At 40.2% G+C, this 20,317-nt stretch overlaps 1 protein-coding gene across 1 annotated transcript; it reads left to right on the top strand.

Moving 5' to 3' along the window:
- The first annotated feature begins 13,724 nt into the window (after window positions 1-13,724).
- On the top strand, window positions 13,725-14,658 carry LOC116098237 (vomeronasal type-1 receptor 90-like). Its single transcript, XM_031380912.1, is given in 2 exon segments — window positions 13,725-14,099; window positions 14,101-14,658. Coding segments are annotated over 2 exon segments (933 nt in total).
- Window positions 14,659-20,317: the final 5,659 nt, after the last annotated feature.

The following is a 20,317-nucleotide window of genomic DNA, read 5'->3' as shown; positions in this document are numbered from 1 at the left end:
GTCAATAGATGTAGAAAAGGCCTTGTGAAAGTCTAACAACTTTTCATGATAACAGAAGGCAGGAATATATAGACATACTTCCATAATGGCTATATTTCACAAGTCTATAGTCAACATTGTACTGCATTAGGGAATCTCAGGTATGTCCACTAAAGTAAAGAGTGAGAACAAGGTGCCACATTCCCTCCTATTTACTACAATACTTCAAGGCTTAGCTAGAGTAAGAACCATAAGAATTTGAAAAGGGGATAGAAATGAAGAAGTCAGGCTACTTGCAGCTTCATACATAAGAGACCCTAAGAACATTTTTGGCCATATAGAGCTCCACAAAGGAGCACACAATTAAATATGTGCAGCTTTCCTGTAGTGATAACTAACCTGTTGAGAAAGAAGTTCATTCACCAGAATCTTAAGTAAATGAGTAAGTAATAAATAACTTGCCTTGGATTAAGTCTAACCAAGGAAGTGAATAAATTAAACAATGAAAAATTTAAACACTGAATAGAGGAAATATTAGAAGACTGAAAGAACTCCTCGTGCTCCTGGACTGACAAGATTAATGTTGAGTAAATGGCTCTACAATCAAAAGCCACCCACAGACCAGATGCAATCCCCATCAGAATTCCAAAGCCACTCTTCATAGAAACAGCAAATATATCAGAGGATTTGTATATATAAAACACAAAAGATTATGCACAGTAAATACTTAGCCATACAAATGTTTTGGATGTCAGGGACTGGAAATAAATCTCATTAGTTAAGAGCACAGTGTGAAAAATATGAAAAATATTTTTAAAAAGTTTTTATGACCCCTAACTGAGCAGAACTAAGAATGCAAGTCAGAATGCCAGTTCAGAGCTCTGGATTCCAGGAATTTGGCTAACTCAGAGCCTCAGGTTCCTGAATGAAGGTCAACTGGTTCATGAGGCTCTCCACCCTGCTGAAGATTACATTCTGAAAATGAATATGTTCCCCTCCCTAACTGACTGAATAACTTAGGTTGGCATTCCCCTTACTCCCCCTGGTTTGTGATTTTTTCCTTTAAATACTCTACACTTCTTGAGCTAGGGGTCGAACTCCTCTGCCCCTGTGTGGGTTACAAGCTCGGCCTCAGTGCACTGGTTTCCCTGAATAAACCTCATGTGTTTGCAGCAAAATCAGGTGGTCCTGCTGGGGCTGGGGTGGGCCATGGTGGCAGCAGAGGGAAAGGGGAGGGAGGGCGGGGGTCAGCAGATGCACACGTGTGAGCAAAGCTGAGCTGGCAGAATGGGAGCACAAGCACGAAATGCTAGGACAAGCAAACGGGCAAGCAGAGACTGCAGCCTGAGCACTCTGTGCCTCTCTTCACCCTCCCCATGGCATCAGGAGAGGCGGAACTGGCAATACCCAAGTCGAGCTGCCTCTGGGGCTTGGGCAAAGAACAGGTTGTGTGCTCAGGGCTTGATGCGTGGCAGAGACTGTGTGGCTGCGAGGATGCACTGCCCACTGCACACCTACCCAGGGCCTGTGGTGGCAGCTGCTACTGCAGTGGTGGCTGTGGCAGCAGCTGTGGGGGAAGGGGCAGTTGCCGAGAAGTGTGGGTGTTGGCAAAATCCCAGGGCCAAGAGAGAGAGCAGGGGACTGCCCCCCCACTGGCAACTGGCACTGTCCAGACACACTTCCACAGTGGCGGTAGTGTGCTGTGACCGGCTCCAGGACAGCTAAGAAGGACCATCGAGAAATGAAGTTTGCCGGTAGATTCATTCTTTAAAATTATTACCCTGGGAGTTTATATTCTATATTAAGTCTATATTCCTCGGTTGGGTGATCACCTGGATAAGGGGGACTCAGGAGCTCCAAAGTTGGGTCGTGTGACCCAAGCGCACCAATTAGAACAAAGAACAGCTCTGAGCCAGCCCCCTTGCTATGGCAAAATTATAGGCTAGGTCTGTGGGAGAGAGAGAGCAGTGGTAATTGCCTGCTTTTATCAGATATTGGTAAGAGTCTGAGGCACTCTAAACAAGAGAGCCAAACAGAAGAATTGGTTTGCCTTAGAAATAAAAGGTGAATTGCTAGCACCCTTTTCCCTAGAGAATAAAAGCCTAGGAAGGAAACCTGAAACAGCTGGTACACTCTTAGCATTATCAAAATAAGGAATTTTATCTTGTCCTTTATATGAGAATTGGAGACTTTCTTATTTGGAGATTTTGAGGCACTGAGAACCCAAATACCACCCAGATAGATCTCTTTGTATTTATAAGTAAAGGTTTTGTTTTATTGTTTTTGAGAAAGGATGCTTAAAGTATTTATACCTTCCAGAAAGCTAGAGTCCAAAGAATCAAATATATATGCATATATATATATGTATATATACATATATATATCTTAATGATACTGAAAATTTGTTTTGAGATTCATATGTTGCAGAAATGTACAGCCTTGGTAAATTCCTTCATCAGACGTGCTAAACTGGCCTGCTTGAATTCCTGGTGTCCTGAATTTCAGCCTGATCTAGTTAAGACACAGACATCGGAAGACTAATTAATTCTGTTTTTCCTTTCTCCTCCTTATATCTCAACACCCCCGTTCAGCTTGAAGAAGCTATGATGAATCGTCTACCCAGTTCCCCAGGATTTGGGGCTGGAGAGGGTTGTTGATAGGTTGTGTTTCTAGAAAATGTAAAATGGTCATATTTAGCATAGGGAAAGGTAGCCAGATTTAATTGTATAGCTAGAATCGCATTTAATAGAAAGCCCTATGATTTGTTATTGAGTTAAAGTCATATCTTCCTATTTGGTATAGAATTTATTTTGATACAAAATCAAAGTTTTCTTTGGTAAAAGGACCTTCTGATAATGTTTATCCTATACTGAAAATGATTTGATTGGTGCACTGATAATTTAAATTGGAAGCATTGTGTGACTAGAATCTGGTCAGGTATTTGAGTATTTCTTCAGATAGACAGCTTATTCCCAGAAAATTTGCTTTAACATTTATATCATTAGTTTTGAGTTTTGTATCCTATGTTTGTAGTAGTAATTGGTAAGAGTTGAAGCTTGTGTCATAAACTATTTACATCTTAAACTGGTATGCAAGAAATGAGTAAGAGCTTTTAAATTGAGAATTTGTTGTTAAGATTGGGTGTACAATAGTGTTCTTATTGACTGAGAGGTGTAGCTAATACAGTTCTGCTGTGCATACATCAAGACCAAAAGATGAAATTTTCTACATTCACTTAAGAGATTTCTGATTTCAGTAAGAGTTGTCTATAGGCTTATAAGTAATTCTTTTATTTCCCTAGTAGACAGGGCTTAGACACAGTCCTTCTTTTACTGCTATTATAGATAGATCTGAGATGTTTAGACCTGTGAGTTTAGGGCCAAATTAGCAAATTCATGGCTCTGAGTTTATTGTTAGGGTGATTTCAAGATTTTAATTAAAAATAACTGAGAGGAGTTCACAGACAATAGTCCAGATTACTTTACATAGATAATTGGTTTTCAAAAACATCAAAAATCCACAGAATGTGGCATTTGATATAATTTATTCATTTGGCTAGAGACTTGTCTGTTCTGGACAGTACCCCTTTCTCAGACTCAAAAAAGAAATTGTGCATCATTGGCAAGACAACCACTAGGCAAAAGTTGCCTCTTCATCTGCAGACAATACTGTCCAAAAAGGACACACAGGCCTAGGATAGCTTATATCTGCCGAGACAGAGTAGGCGAGTCCTTAACGTTCCTGTTTTCAGACATTCATGGGCCAGAAGGCTGAAGATTGATGCTCCAATGTTTTGAAGTAAGAACTGTCCAGGTGTCCAGCAGTCTCTATCAATTGTCAATATTTTTGGAAGCTGTGTTAGGCTTCCCATATATTCTCTATTATCCAGTCAGTCCTAGATTTCTGATGGAGTTGAAAGACTACGAAAGAGGCAAGACAGGTTGTTAAGAGAACTAGTACAGGTAGCTGAGAAAGTATTTTATAACAGAAAAAAACTGAAAAAAAAAGGAATGTTGCATAAAGACTGTGAAAGGGCATAGTGAAGAGATAGAATGTTTAGGAGAAGGTATGGAGTCTAGTGCGAGCAAAGAAACAGAAGGAATAAGAGGCTAGAGAGCTAAAGAGAGATAAGATAGGAAAGAAGAGAAGCTAGGAAGCTTGAGAGCTAGTAAGGTAGTGCCTGGCAATAGAAGAGAGTTTGGGGTTCCCCTGACAGTTATGTTGGGACTAGGCTTAGAGACTGCGGAGGCAGCTACAGGAACATCTGCTATGGCATTGCAGCATAAGGCTTATGGAGAGTTAAAAGCTGCCATTGATTTAAATACAGACAGAATAAAAAGGACTTTGACCTCCAAGAATCCCTGACTTCCCTCTCGGAGGTGGTCTTACAAAATAAGAGGGGATTAGACTTACTGTTTCTAAAAGATGGAGGTCTATGCGTTGCCCTCAAAGAAGAATGTTGCTTTTATGTAGACCATTCAGGAGACATTAGAGACTCCATGAGTAAGCTCAGAGAAAGACTAGATAAAAGACAGAGAGATAGAGAAGCACAGCAAAACTAGTTTGAGAGTTGGTTTTAGTAAATCCCCGTGGATGACTACTTTGGTGTCTTCCCTTGCTGGGCCCCTTTTAATCCTACTTTTGCTCTTCACTATAGGTCCATGTGTGCTAAATAAATTAGTTGCTTTTGTCAGGGAAAGAATAAGTGCTGTTCACATTTTAATGTTACACCAACAATATCATACTTTACAAGGTCAAGGAAATCCAGATTATGATGATACTGATATTTAGTTCTATGATTAGAACTATGTACTAGAAGAAGTTGGGAATGAAAAGTATGAAAAGTAAAAAAAATAAAAAATAAAAAAAGGTTTATGACCCCTAGCAGACTGAGCAGAACTAAGAATGCAGGTCAGCCAGTTCAGAGCTCTGGGTTCCAGGAATTTGGCTAACTCAGAGCCTCAGGGCTCTGGTTCCCGAATGAAGGTCAACTGGTTCGAGAGGCTCTCCACCCTGCTGAAGATTACATTCCTAAAATAAATATGTTCCCCTCCCTAACTGACTGAATAACTTAGGTTGAATTCCCCTTACTCCCCCTGGTTTGTGGGGTTTTTTTCCTTTAAATACCCTACACTTCTTGAGCTAAGGGTCGAACTCCTCTGCCCCTATGTGGGTTACAAGCTTGGCCCCAGTGCACTGGTTTCCCTGAATAAACCTTGTGTGTTTGCAGCAATATTGGTCTCTTGTGAGTTTTGTGGGGGTCGTGTAATCCCAAGACTAGAGTGAGGGTCTCCTCTCTTGAGGGGTCTTTCAAGTGCATGGATAAGATAAAAAAGAATCTCAGGTGACAGCAGATGGTGGCAAGGATGTAGAGGAGGAACACTCCTCCATTGCTAGTGGGATTGCAAGCTGGTACAACCACTCTGGAAATCAGTCTGGTGATTCCTCAGAAAATTGGGCATAGTACTACCTGAGAACCCAGCTATACCACTCCTGGGCATACACCCAGAAGATGCTCCAACACGTAATAAGAACATGTGCCCCACTATGTTCATATATGTTCATAGCAGCTTTATTCATAATAGCTAGAAGCTAGAAACAACCCAGATGTACCTCAACAGAGGAATGGATACAAAAAATGTGGTACATTTACATAATGGAGTACTACTCAGCCATTGAAAACAATGATCTCAAGAAATTTGAAGGCAAATGGATGGAACTAGAAAATATCATTCTGAGTGAGGTGACCCAATCACAAAAGAGCACATGTGGTATGCACTCACTGATAATTGAATATGAGGAAAAAAGCTTGGAATACCAATGATAAAACTTACAAACCATATTAAGGTCAAGAAGAAAGAAAACCAAAGTGTGGATGCCTCAGTCCTACTTAGAAGGGAGAACAAAATAATCACAGTAGGTAAAGGGTGAGTGGGATTTGGGAGGAAAAGAGAAGGGGGAGAGGAAAAAATGGGAGCAGGTGTTGGGAGCCAACTCCTAGAAGAAAGTGGCTATCATTTCTGCAGACATGTAGGGCTATTTACTTACAGGTGGTACTTTTCCACCCTGATGAGAGACTTGTTTTCCTAGCATGATGCTTTTGCAAGAAGCCCATCACAGCTGAACACACTCTGATAACATCTCACTTTTCTCCTACACATCTTGGACTTGTGGATAAGTATCTCCAGCTGCATTCCCCAGCTTGTGCTTATATATACCCATAGTTGCCTTTCAGTAAACGAGACTTGATCAGATAGACTGCCTTGTCTCTATTCTTCGAGTCTCTTTCCCCTCTCTCCCCACTCCCTCCTTGTAGACCCCATTGACTGACCTGCAGACCAGGTCAGTATGGATCAGGTGTGGGAGGAGATGGGGGAAATGTACTGAGGGTCAGGAAATTGAATAGAGGCATATAGCAATGGGAGATGGGGAACTGGGAATAGCCAACAGAAAGTCCCAGACTCCAAGAGAGCAAGAGACTACCAGGGCCCAATGGGAATGGCATTAGCTGAAATAACCAACAAGGGGGCAAGAGAACCTATAGAGACAATATCCAGAAGTTAGGCATAGCCCCCAATTGAGTGTTAGTGCCACCCACCCTTCTCAAAATTTTAACCCAGAATTGCTCCTGTCTAAAGGAAATACAGGAACAAAGAGTGGGGCAGAGACTAAAGGAAAGGCCATCCAGAGACTGCTTTCCCTGGGTATCAATCCCGTATACAGTCACCAACCCCAGACACTATTGCTGATGCCAAGAAGTGTGGAGGGCTTTGGGGACCACTTGGCAGGAATCTGACATTGTGCCAGGACAAGAAAGTGGGGATTCAAGCAGGAATCTAAATTTAGACTAGAACAGGGAAGTAAGTTCAGGCAGGAATCTTACTTAAGTCAGCTTCAGGCAAGAATATGACTTTGGGCTATGACAGGAATGTAGGCTCAGATATCTTGGGCATCCTGATAAACCCTTAGAAACTGTAATCATGGAATAATCATGGGACTTTGTTTATTACCTTGCTTGTTCCATGACTATTTGTGTTTATTTTACTGCTTCACCTTATTACTTGCATGTAATTAACATGGTATAAAAGCAGATTGGGAAAAAAATCCAGCTTCAGCCTCAGAACTGGCTGTGGTCATACTATAATGTTATCTAATTGTCTTTTTTTTTTTTTTAATACTCACTCCTGCACTGGAGAACCTGTTGACTGACTGAGCTGGCTTGGTCAAAGAAGTGCTTGCTGACAGGAACCTGATATGGATGTCTCCTGAGAGGCTGGGCCAGAGCCTGACAAATACAGAGGCAGATGCTCACAGCCAACCATTGGACTGAGCACAGAATCCCCAATGAAGGAGTTAGAGAAAGGACTGAAGGAGCTGAAGGGGGTTCGCAACCCCATAGAAAGAACAACAATACAAACCAACCACACTCCCCAGAGCTCCCAGGGACTAAACCACCAACCAAAGAGTACACATGGAGGGACCCATGGCTCCAGCCGCATATGTAGCAGGGGATGGCCTTGTCTGGCATCGATAGGAGTAGAGGCCCTTGGTCTTGTGAAGGCCACCTTCTCTGCCAGGCCAACACTTTTGCCACACCAGCCCCCATGTTCTTTCAGGAAACCTGGTGACAACTTGATGGCAATGACCTGTGCAAGAGATTAGGACAGAAGCCCAGCACACTCAGGGAAGGGATGGGCAATGGATGATCATTTTCCAGTGCCCTCATGCTGTGGGCTTCCCCTTCCCCAGCTGAGCTATGACTTTTGTATGAGCATTCAAATGCTCATGAAGCCATTGTGCAGCGTTCAGACTTCTCCCTTGGCATGAGTTGGATATTTAATAATGGGTGCCTTGACTTTCCTCTGAGGCTTCCACTCCCCCAGGTGCCTTGTGTAGGAACTTAGAGCATAGATGTTATTGGTTTTTTACATATGTTTAGTTCCTTAACTCTCCAATCCTCTCTGGAAATAGCTAATCTTTCATGCATTGCTCCTGTGTGAATGCTTGACATATTGAGAGCAGGTATTATAAAATGCTATCTTCTAATTCTGAGGCCCAAAAACAGGAATAGGCCACCCTGGAAGATTGGACTCTTTTCTGACATGGGCTGTAGTTCCATTTGTCAGGGTCTTTGTATTATTGTATGTAAAGTATCCAGGGGATGAAAGCAAACTTGCATGTCATTTCTGTCCATACAGATATTAAGACTTCCTGACCCTATCAGTGAAGAGTTGGCCTCTGATACAGTTATGTTCAAGCTGCCTATGATTGCGCAGCCCCAAACTCTCAAGTCTCTCTTTAGTTCTGAATTTTCTTTAAGATCATTTCTACTGTTTACTAAGACCTTGAAAGCTGGAAGTCAAAGGGCACAGAACCAAGATTTCTTGGATACAGGTTCTCATGTGTTGAAGGACCCTGGAAGAAGCAGCCTGTTACTCATTGATTAGATTTAATCAGAAACATGGAAGCTCAAGAAAGGCACCAGGAGTCTCACTGTTAAGCAGAAGAATTATGGAATAGAATGTCAGTTAGGACTCTTTTTTATGAGGGAAAAATAAGCAAGTTGGGGCTAGATCATACTGTGTCCTGATCCATTGTGCAGGTGTGGCAAGGAAGCTCAGAGAAAAGTTTAGGCTCAGCTCTCCCAGGATGGCTGTTATCCAACAGAGTAGAGTCAACTCAACAGGTCAAATGTTCCAGTGGAATCCCACATGTCCCTGCTCACCAGTGGGAACTTGTAACTGACAGTTTCTAAAATTACAGGCTGCAAAGATGCTTTAAAGACTCCCTTCAGCTGTCTGTGAGGGATCTCCTCAGGCTCAGAGTCCTTTTCTGCCATGTGCATCTAGGTGAGTGCTATGCACTGAAATGCAGAATCAGAAGGTGGATGAGACCCAGGCAGGCTGTGTGAGGAAGAACATGGAGGCCGCAGGGAGAGTTTCAGCATCTGCAGGGGAGACGCTGAGCTCTGGCAGCCCTTCAGCATAGAGGAATGTGTTCTGCATCAAGTGCATTTTGTTCCCAGGATATTCATTTCCTTAAGGTCCTAAAATTACTTAATTTTTTATATAAGATGTCAGTTAATTTTCATTTCAATTTACTTTTCTGAACTAATTACCAAATTTACTTTATCATCCATAAATTGTATGGTGTGATTTCTAGAGGTTTTCAGAAGTGATCCTTTGTATGTATGTTGAATAGAAGTGGTATTTTCCTTTCAAATATAAACAAATACACTTAATTTTGTTTCTGTTGATTATATACCATAAAAGGAATATTGCTGATATACTGGCTTCTATAGTGTGAATACTTAGAAGTTCTAAAAGACATTGAAAAAGAAATGGGTTGTATGTTCAAACCTCACCTAACAGAGTGCTCCTTGCTGAATTTTATTGACTAGAATTTTCTTAAGAGCTTTTCCATTCCCTGTTTAACTTCACAAATTATGTCATCCATTGTCCTTGTTCTATCTGGTAGGAGTGGTCACCTGAGTCACTGTGGTGATGAAGTTACAGGACACAGATTATTAATAAATAGTGAGTATGGTCCTAATGGACATGATAATTGTGTTCATTAATAGTGTCTGTGTTCTAGTCATTGAATAAATATCCTTTATAATTTTCTGATATTAGAAATATCCAACAAATGCAATGGGAGGGAGGTCACAGCAAAGCCAAAACTTCAACAAATCATCACTGGATGATTAGGGAATCAGGTTGTGTGTGTGCATTGTTGGTGGCTGTGGAACATTCCTCTCTAAGTCTTCTTGTTTCTCTGTGTAAAAAAAAGTATATTTTCTTTCTACTGATTTTTACGGAGAGTTTTTTTTTAACAAATAGTGGTTATTATAAACATTGTAACTGCAGGTGTGACCCTAAGCTGAACTTCATGATCCTATCAATGTGCAAATGCTATGAACAATTCAGAGTTAGATGCCAGTCCTTCACCAAAGAGTGTTCCCCGGTGTTTGTTATGAGCAATCCTGGACTACAGCTACGAGGGGTTTCTCTGTACACAGCAAATACACCTGGCTGGTGGAGGTTTTGCCATCACTATGGTGCCAGCCATGTCTCCCTAGTATCCCTACTTTTCTAAGCAGAGCAGCACCATAAGAAAGCCAAGGGCTGTATTTAACTGAAGTCCAAATCCAACCACAGATAGTGTACCCAGAGCCTCAGGCTTTTTGCATAGTTTTGCTTCAACTTACAGGAGGTGGTGATGGTGTGACATCCTGCTATTGATCAATATGATGATAATAACAAACCAAAGGCCTTTCTGGGAATGAGTCTGGACCTGGGTTATAAGTGTGGAGAAATTACACTATGCAGCATCTCAATACCCAGAAACAGATATTCTTGAACCCATGCTGCAGAGGAGAAAACATCCTGCCCTCCACCCTTCTCCCTGGATTCTGCCCACTTGAAAGGTCATAAAAGACCAAATTCTAGCTGAGCGCATGCCTTTAATCCCAGCACTTGGGAGGCAGAGGCAGGTGGATTTCTGAGTTCTAGGCCAGCCTGGTCTCCAGATTGTGTTCCAGGACAGCCATGGCTACACAGAGAAACCCTGTCTCAAAAAAAAACAAAAAAAAAGACCAAACTCAGAGCAGTATCTGTACAGGACCTTCCCAATCCTGTTCTGCTCTCTGCTTCTTTCCTGACTAAATGGATCAAATCTATTGTCTACAAAATGTGTCACTAGTTTGGGGCCATTTAATGGTTCTGTGTCTCACAGGATTGCCAGGATTTGGCCAATCACAGAACACCACGCTATGTAACTCAAGGGACTGCTCCTTGGTGTGTGTTGGGATGGGACTTTTAGCACCACTTTGTTCCTGAGATCCAGCCTTTAGTGCTGGCTCTCATCTAGTGCAGATTTTTCTTTGCTGCATCTTTCTCCATATTGGGCATGCTTTCTCATCGGCTAGCATAGCCCCCACCTCCATCCCAGCACACAAAATTCCCAGATGTGTGTTATTCAGATGGACCATTTCAGAAACTGGAAGGCAGAAGAGTGGGATGTCTCCATGTGTAAAGTGCAGTGGTCAGTAAAGGGCACAGCAACTATATAAGAGCCAGTTCATCAATTCAGGAGGCAAACCACACATACACATAAAAATTAATGAGACTTTTTAAGCCTTTTTTTTTTTAAGTGATGCATTGGCTAGAAAGTCACTATATGCCTTTTTCTTTAATTATCCATGATGTTTACATTACATTACATATATGAGCCATGTTTGCCTGCGGGGCATGATTGCCCATCCAGTTGTCTATGATAGCTAGTGGGATATTTTTCTGTAGCCTCTCCTGGTGTTGCATGGAGGGAAGTGAGCTGGCATGTATGATTCCATCAGAGTGTGGCTGAACCCTACTCTGGACAAAAGGGTTAGTTTCTCCCATGTTGCATCTGTAAATTTAACCTGTAGAAAAAAAAAGCTTTATCGTGGTTTAAAGTAATTATAAAATAAACCCACAAATCATGGTCATTATCTTAAGTTCTCAGAACCCACAAAACCCTTTCCTTTAATGCCTGTGAGAGCAGTTAGCCACATCACACTAAAGATGGTGACACCCAGCACCTTTGATTCCCAGGTAACTAAAGCTTGGTGTTGTATTATATGTAGCTTTATATTGCTAGGTCTGTAAGCCTTATGTAAAAGATCAGAGAGCCTGATTTCACAGACTGATACAAGAGGAGGCAATATCAGAATTCTTTTCAACATTCATTATATCACACCAATCTGAAGGTACACTTAAGATATTACCATGCATAATATATGCAACCAAGATGTTATCAATATGTAGTTTACCTTTTATTAAACAAAAGTACTAAAAATAGATGCATACCACACATACATAGCAATGTCACAGAGATGGTGCTGTGTCCTAGTGATCAACTGTGACCTGGAACAGATGGAGGCCTTTGACTGACATCTTTGCTTTTGATAGGAGCAAACCCATGTGCACTGAACCTGTGTCTCGAGAAGACAGTGTCCTATTGATGATGGTTACAGGGGAAAGATAAGCTTTTCTTTACGGAGCTGCACATTTTCGATTTCAGACAAATATCCTGTCTGGTATCATTCAGTGTGGAAGCTGACAAAGTTGATTATACAAAATAGTGAGAAGAATGGTGTACATAGCTGTAGTGTGCACCAACTGCTTGTATGTGTCAGAGGAATCTGAAGAACTGAAGATTTCAAACCCAGAGAAATGATAGTATTTGAGAAGGTAAAAATGATCCAGACTCAATCAGAGCAGAGCCATGACACCATACCCCTCATCTAAGTAAAAATATATGTGAATTAAAATGTAAGAGAAATCCACATGTCAAGGTTTTGTCCAAGTTCTGAATCTTTGAATAGTATAACATGTTTGTGAATACTAAACACATTTGTCTTCTCTGAGAAACTTATGGATCCAGAAATTTGAGAACATATTGTAAGCTGCAGAATAGCAAACAGCCTTAACTTACTGATGAAATTTCTTTTCCATATTTAACTGGAAAAATTTACAGCAACATGCTCTTCCTGTTTAAGAAATTTGAATGACATATGAAAACCTTATGAATCACTCATCAAATGCATCTTGCTTCATCTTGTTTAAAATAAGCTAAAATCTTAATCTGAGTCTTAAATAAAGAGATTGACAAAAGTTCAAAAAGAAAAAGATAAAAAAAAAAAAGAAATTTGGATGAAACCTAAACCTGCACCTTAACTTGTTTTTAGCTCACTTATTTTAAGTGTATGGGTGTTATGCCTGCATATATGTCAAAGCACCACATATGTGCAGTGCTCACAGAAGACAGAATAAGCCATATAAACACATATTTTAACATTTTAAAAAATCTTATTTTATGTGTGGTTTGCCTACATTTATGTCAGTGTACCACATGCATGTAATGCCCATGGAGGCCAGAAGAGGGTGTCAGATCCCTAGGACTGGAGTTACAGAAAATTGGGAGGTCCAAGTGTGTAAAGGGGCTCAAACCCAGTCTTCTGCAAGAGCAGCCAGTGCTCTTAGCCAACGAGTCATCTCTCCAGCCCCAACATGCATTTTATAGGAAACATTCTATCAAATATTTCTAGTATAAGTTAACTTAAGATTTACTTACTTTTATTTTTTAATTATGCGTGTACAATACATGCACATGAGTGCAGGTGCCATAGAGGCCTGAAGAGGTCATTGATACCCTGGCTCAGGTGGTGGTGAGCCAGTTGACTTAGGTGCTGGGAACTGAACTCAATTGGTGTGACCTGACTAGCTGCTTTGGGTTCCTGACTTCACTTCTTCTTACTGATGGACTGTAAGCTGAAAATGTACGCTAGATAAACCCTTTCCTCCACAAAACGGGGAAACGTCCCACTTGAAATTATCAAAACTCATAAAACTCTTACTGTACCTGACAAGATGACAAAAACAAGCCAGGTATCACAGTGCCTCCTGAAAACCTCAAAATGGGGCAATATTCAGGAAGTGCTTCTATACATGTGATCATTTTAATGCACAGGGAACTTTAGGTACCAAGGGAGCCTATCTATAGGTTCAGGATCCAGCTATGTCTGATGCTGAAGGGGCATTGGACCTCAGGCAAGCCTGAGTAATGAGTGGTGCACTGAGGGGGGTCCATTAGTATTGCTAAAGGCAATCATTGTGTTGGGTATCAGTGATACCATGATTGTTTGTGATGAAAGCTTTCTGTTGCCTTTCTCCTCAGGTATTGACTCTAGTTCCTTGTCCCATACAATGAGAAGAATCAACACACTGTGTGGAGTTGTTGACATACAAAATATATTCTTCTCTGAAGTAAGCATTGGGATCTCATTCAACAGTATCCTCTTCCTCTTCCACATCCTTCAGTTCATTCTTGAGCGCAGGCTCCAGATCACTGACCTAATCATCAGTCTCTTGGCCCTCATCCACTTTTGTATGCTAACAGTCATGGGATTCACAGCTGTTCATATCTTTGCATCTCAGAATGTGTGGAATGACATCAAATGCAAATTCCTTGCCCACTTGCACAGATTTCTGAGAGGCCTCTCTCTTTCTGCTACCTGTCTTCTGAGTGTCCTCCAGGCCATCACCCTTAGCCCCAGAAGCTTCTGTTTGGCAAAGTTCAAATAAAAAATCCCCACAGCATAGCCTGTGTTCCCTTCTTGTACCTTGGGTCTTCTATATGTCCTGTGGTGCTCATTTCTCCTTCTCTGTTGTTGATGACTACAACTTCTCTTCACATGGTCTCATATTTGTCACTGAATCCTGCATTATTTTACCCATGAGTTATATAACCAGGCACTTATTTTCTGTATTGAAGATATTTTGGGATGTGTCTTTCATAGGTCTCATGTCCCTCACCAGCGTGTACATGGTAGCTCTCTTGTGCAGGTACAAGAAGCAGGCCTGGCATCAACACAGCACCAGCCTTTCTCCAAAGGCATCCCCAGAGCAAAGGGCCACTCAGACCATTCTGGTGCTCATGAGCTTGTTTATGTTGATGTACTGTATGGACTGCATCATATCTGCCTCCAGACTTCTGCAAAACAGTGACCCAATCTGCCACAGTATTCAGATGATGATCTCTAATAGCTATGCCACCCTCAGCCCTTTGCTGTTAATGGTTACTAAAAAACGAATTAGTAGGTTTTTAAAGTCCTTGGTAGGAAGGACAGTAGACGCTTAACTATTGAATGGAGGCAGGCACACTTAAGGAGGTAACATGCTAGCTGGCGAATGGTGAATCTTGGCCTAGTCCTCAAGCAATTCTGAACAAATTAATACATGATCATGCTTTGTTAAACCTTCTTCTTTTGAAATATGGATAACCAACACCTGTAAATATTTGAGTCAAATGTCTTTATGTGCATTTCTGCTCAGTGTTAGTAGGGGACACCTATGACACTTTCACAGATTAGGGTACCTCGTGCACTTAGCAATAACCAAAAGTATATATAGCACATTTTGCTAAGCTAATCATCTCAACACTTTGTTTTCTACCTAATTAAATATGTAAACATTACCACAAATTAACATTCATTCTTTCATAGTTATATGAAAATAATTGATACAAAGTCACAGATGCTTGCTTGTTCATAGTAGCAGCACTTAGCAGCCAAGACAGAAGCAATTCTGTCTATAAACAGATGAATGTACCAACCACATGCGACCTTTATACACCATGGACTATATTACTCAGCTTAAACAGGAAGGAAAGCCAGGGGTAGGTCCACCACAGATGAGCCTGGAATACATACTTCAATTGAAATGTTGGTCACAAAATGACAATCATTCTATAAATCTGCATCTAGAGGGTGGAACTGAGAGTACTGTAATTTCTCAAGACAGAAAAATACAGTGGCTGAGGAAGGGCACAGTGGGGAATTCTTAATTGGTATAGAATGTCCATTCAGAAAGAAAATAAACCCTAATCTTCTGAAATCAAATGAAAGACTGCAGGGTTAAGGAAGTATCTGGGGGTTTGTGGGGATAACAGTATTTGCTGCACAAGAATCAAGACTGAATTTGAATCTTCAACACTGATGTAAAAGCCATGCAAGGTGCGAGTTCTTGCAATCCCAGCAATGAGAGGGCAGAGACAGTTAGGACTGTAAAGCTCATTGACCATCTAGCCTAGCCAGATTGGTGAGGTTCAGGTTCACCAAAGCATTTACCAATGAAGCCTGAGGACCTTAGCTAGACTACCCAGAACCCATATGAACCCAGACATATGGGTGCCTGTCTGAACTCATTGATGCTATAGTGAGATGGGAAGCAGTGAAGGGAGTATCCCTAGAAGCTTGTGGGCCAACTAACCTGAAGTACACAACAGAGAACAACAAAAGCACTGTGCCTACTTACTCGGCCAAGGTTACCTGTTATGACTTCAGGGAATTAAACCAGGCCAGTTAGAGGGGCCACAGGAAGGCTGAGGCAGTAACAATGTTATTGAAACCAATCAGACTTTTTATACCCATATCTGAATATAATGGCAATTGCCAAGATCAATAAATTTGTTGTTGCCAAGATACACTGATCTTTACACACAATACAGAATACACAAGATTTATGTCTAAGAGCAATTGTCTGTCAAGCTTCCATGTTTTCTTAACTACTAAAGGAACATACAGAGAAACACATTGCTGTCGGAATACTTCAACTGCCTGAAAGACTGGGTCAGTTTATTAGGAACTGGAAGGCACACTATGCCCCAGGAGCCATGGACTCTAACCTAAGAAGTCTGTAATGCATGCCTCTCAAGGAAGCTAGGCCAGGTCAGCTCCATGGTTCTCTGAAAAGACCCTGTCTCATGGAAAATAAAATGTAAAAACTGTCACTTGAGCTTAACCTCTTACTGCCACTCTCTTACATACTCTCACACTCGAGTGTACACACTCACACAAAAACAAACACACACATATATTGAATATATAGATAGATGGATAGATAGATAGATACATATATAGATAGATAAATAGATAGATAAATAGATAGATAGATAGATAGATAGATAGATAGATAGATAGATAAACAGACAGACAGACAGATAGATAGATGGGTAATGATAAAGGAAAACAAGTATCCATGTATACACATGTATGTCAATACATGTACATTCACCCACACAAATATTTAAGCATACCACACTCATACACACACAAAGAAAATTTAAATAACCTCTTGCAGAAGTAGCTGATTCAAAGACATGACAAGATAGATATAAAGGAGCTTGGCTGTCTTTTACCAGGAAGGAAGTGCCCCAAAACATAAGTGCTCAACAAAGGATTTGGGAATGAAGATGAGAGATTCCAGAAGAGTTATCACTGGAATGCTTGCCTTAGCAGCAAGCTGAACTGGAAGGGCAAAATGATTCTCAGCACATTACTCTGTGCTAAGAGATGGAATGACTATATACAATAAGTGAGGGAGGAGAGGATATCTTCCTGGGGAAGAATTTTATGTGCATAGGTTACAACTCTCCAGGAGGTGAAGGTCAAAAGCTTGGAACTTCCATGGTTGATGGTGGACAGGCATGGTAACTTTCATCTACAGAATAAAGCAGGAAGAGGGAGATGGCATAACTATGGAGGACAAAGCAGACAGACAACATTTTTTTAGCTTTTTTTATTAGATATTGTATTTATTTGCCTGTCATATGATCTCTCCTTTCCCAGTTTCCCCTCAAAAACAAACAAACAAACAAACAAACCTCTTTTGCCTCCCCCTCCCCCAGCTTGCTCCCCTATCCTCTCCCATTTATTGGCCCTAGCATTCCCCTACACTGGGGCACAGAACCTTCAGGCCAAGGGTCTCTCCTCCCATTGATGATCAACTATGCAATCTTCTACTATACACATGCTGCCTGAACAATCAGTCCCATCATGTTGGTGGTTGAGTCCCTGGGAGCTCTGAGGGTATTAGTTAGTTCATATTGTTGTTCATCCTAAGGGGCTGCAAACCCTTCAGCTCCTGTGGTTCTTTCTCTAACTACTTCATTGGGGACCCTGTACTCAGTTCAATGGATGGCTGTGAGCCTCTACTTCTGTATTAGTCAGGTGTAACCACCAACAGCTACATATACAAAAGGGTTTTCTGGAATGGGGTCAAGGTCCTGAATAATTTTGGGGTACCGGAATTCCGGGAAGGGTTCATAAAAATTAGACCAATACATGGTGTGTTTTCAGTCCACCATCTTTCATTGAATTCTCTTTGTTACAAGCAAACAGGTAGCATAGGCAAGGCAAAACCCCTCCCCCAAGTTCGTCAGCAACTTGGCCCAATAAGCCACTTCTTCTTCAGTCTCTGGAGGTGGGACTTCTAGTGTAACTGGAACTTGGAGAGAGGTGTGGCAATTAGCAGGAGGTGGGCAGAGAGGTGTGGTTATCTGTGGCAAGGCGGGGTCTGAAGAATTAGCCCTCAGCTGTAGAAGGGCCACAATTCCTCCCTTTTTATTTAGAAAACAGCATGACAAAGGCATGCTCATATTTCACAGTCTTGCATGAAAATTTTCATGGTTCTTTGATGAATATCACCTGTAGTATAATATGTACTGGCAAGTATCTTACCCATCATAGGGATCACGTACATCTAGTTTGACACTGAAAAACCAGGCTTATTACGAGTTTTTCTTTTATCTTAAACAAAAACACACAGCTACTCGGCATGTGACCATGTCTTAGGTTGATTACCGCCATAGACCTAGCCCAAAGATACAGGTTTCCAGGATGCACCCTCCATCCGCGCAGCTAATGCCAAGACATGCCTTTATTGACTGCAAAGTCCAGGAGCTGCCACAGTCTCTTTGGAGTCCCCTTTTTCTGAAGTCCACGTGAAGCAGTGCTGGTGTGCTGATGGGCAGCTGGGCATAGACACCTAATTGAGTTGTAAAATAGCAGCTCCCAAACTAGGAGCCTTTTCAACAGCTTTACCTCGAGAATAGGCCTTCAATTCAGTTGTAAATAAGTAACTTCCAGGCTAGAAGCTCCAAGATTGAGCTAAAATGTCTTTGTGCTCCGAGACTGAGCTTGCTTTTTAGATAAAGAGGGCTCCGAGAGTGAGCAAATTTTGATTATCTTTGTACTCTGGGAATGAACTTGTTTGAGATAAAAACTCAAAAGTTTAAAAGTAACATTAACTTGAAGATGTCTCAGGCACTTTGGTTGCAAATTAGCAATGTTTAGGCCCAAGGCTTGGCCTCTAGGTGTAGAGGGAAGCCACTGTTGACTCTTAGAAAAAGGTGAAGGCTATTTCAGCCAAGTAAACTTTGTTGGCTAATAAAACCTTTAGCCAATATTTTTAGTATAAAAACATGCTTATAAAAAAGATTTTGACAAATTAATGTTTCAGGTAGCCATTGTGTTCCAACACAAATGGAACCTCTTGCCCAGATCAAAGTGGGGTTATGATTATATGTGTTAGGAAGTGGAGTGACATGCCATTTTATTATGGCATAAAAATTGAAAATGTGTGGATACCAATGGCAATCCGTAGCAGACTGACCTTTAACATCAGACTGATATATATATATACATACACACATATATATATATATATATATATATACATACATACATACATACAAGCAAAAAGCAAAATATGCTTTTTAAAACAAGCAAAAGGCAAGGTATGCCTAAAAGCAGGCAAAAATGAAATATGCTTTTCAAAATAATTAAATATTGAAACATACTTTTTAAAACAAGCGACAAACAAAATGCTTTTGGAGGTAACTTTGGAGTAGAGTACATATTCCCCCTCCTTTTAATATTAAAAAATCAAATTTTCAAAGTGTGAAATACACATTGAGTAATTTATTGTCTCTGAGAATTATAAATTATCTCAATAATATGGGTAACATTAAATTGTTGACAAAATGTCTAAATGCTTGACTAATAGTCAGTTCCATAATCTGGTTTAATCTGATTAGGAACATTAAATATAGAAATACAATATAGACAATAAACAATTAATATTTTATTGTTTTTTAAGTTAAGGCAATTGTAACTTGAAAGCCTGAGAAGGAAATAATAGTCACATGTATATATTTTACTTTTAATTTTGAAATCAAAATTATAATTTTAAAAAGTTTAAATATCATAAGTAATTGAAAGCTCTGATATATGTATATATCTATATATCAATATACAAATTAAGGCTTAATCTTAATACTCGATAAGTAGTAACTACAGCACACAATTTGCTTATTTGTACTGACATAGGAGGGAAAATCATAAAATTATAACATGTGACTTAAATATAAAATTTTTCATGAAAGGGCTATAGAAGTAATGTATTGTTATGGGGTGTATACATAAGTTTATAGGAAATATAAAAGTATGTATACAAACAAATTATAACAATTTGTTTACTTTGGAAAAATATCAATTTTGTCTAAAAATCTTTACTAAGTAATAGGCCAAATATCAATTAATAGTTTATAATAGCCAAATTAATTACTGTTAGAGGAAATAAATGTTTTCTAAAATATATTTTAAGATTTTATTATATCACCACAACTTTATGGTAAGATATTAAACTTTATTTTGAAAATGAGAAGAGATGAATTTATATTAATGTTATATTAAGAAGAATTTATACTAATGTTCTCGTTTTGTCAAAGAGATGTTGGGGGCATAAACTAAACATTTGATTGAAATTGATCATGATTGACAAGTGATAGAAATTTCATCTGATATCTGAAAAGCTATTTGTCTCACCAGTTAATTTCTATCAAAGGATTAAGTCTTATGGTGAACTTAAGATGAGGTCTTAGCCAAAAGTAACTTGAAATAAGCAACTCATCTTTTCTTTTTTGATACAACTCTCTTGATGTTGCTGAGGCTTTAATA

The sequence above is a fragment of the Mastomys coucha genome, unplaced genomic scaffold, assembly GCF_008632895.1.
Source record: "Mastomys coucha isolate ucsf_1 unplaced genomic scaffold, UCSF_Mcou_1 pScaffold20, whole genome shotgun sequence".
Lineage (NCBI taxonomy): Eukaryota > Metazoa > Chordata > Mammalia > Rodentia > Muridae > Mastomys > Mastomys coucha.
The sequence above is the reverse complement of the archived record's forward strand: the minus strand, read 5'-3'. Positions and strand labels throughout refer to the sequence as shown.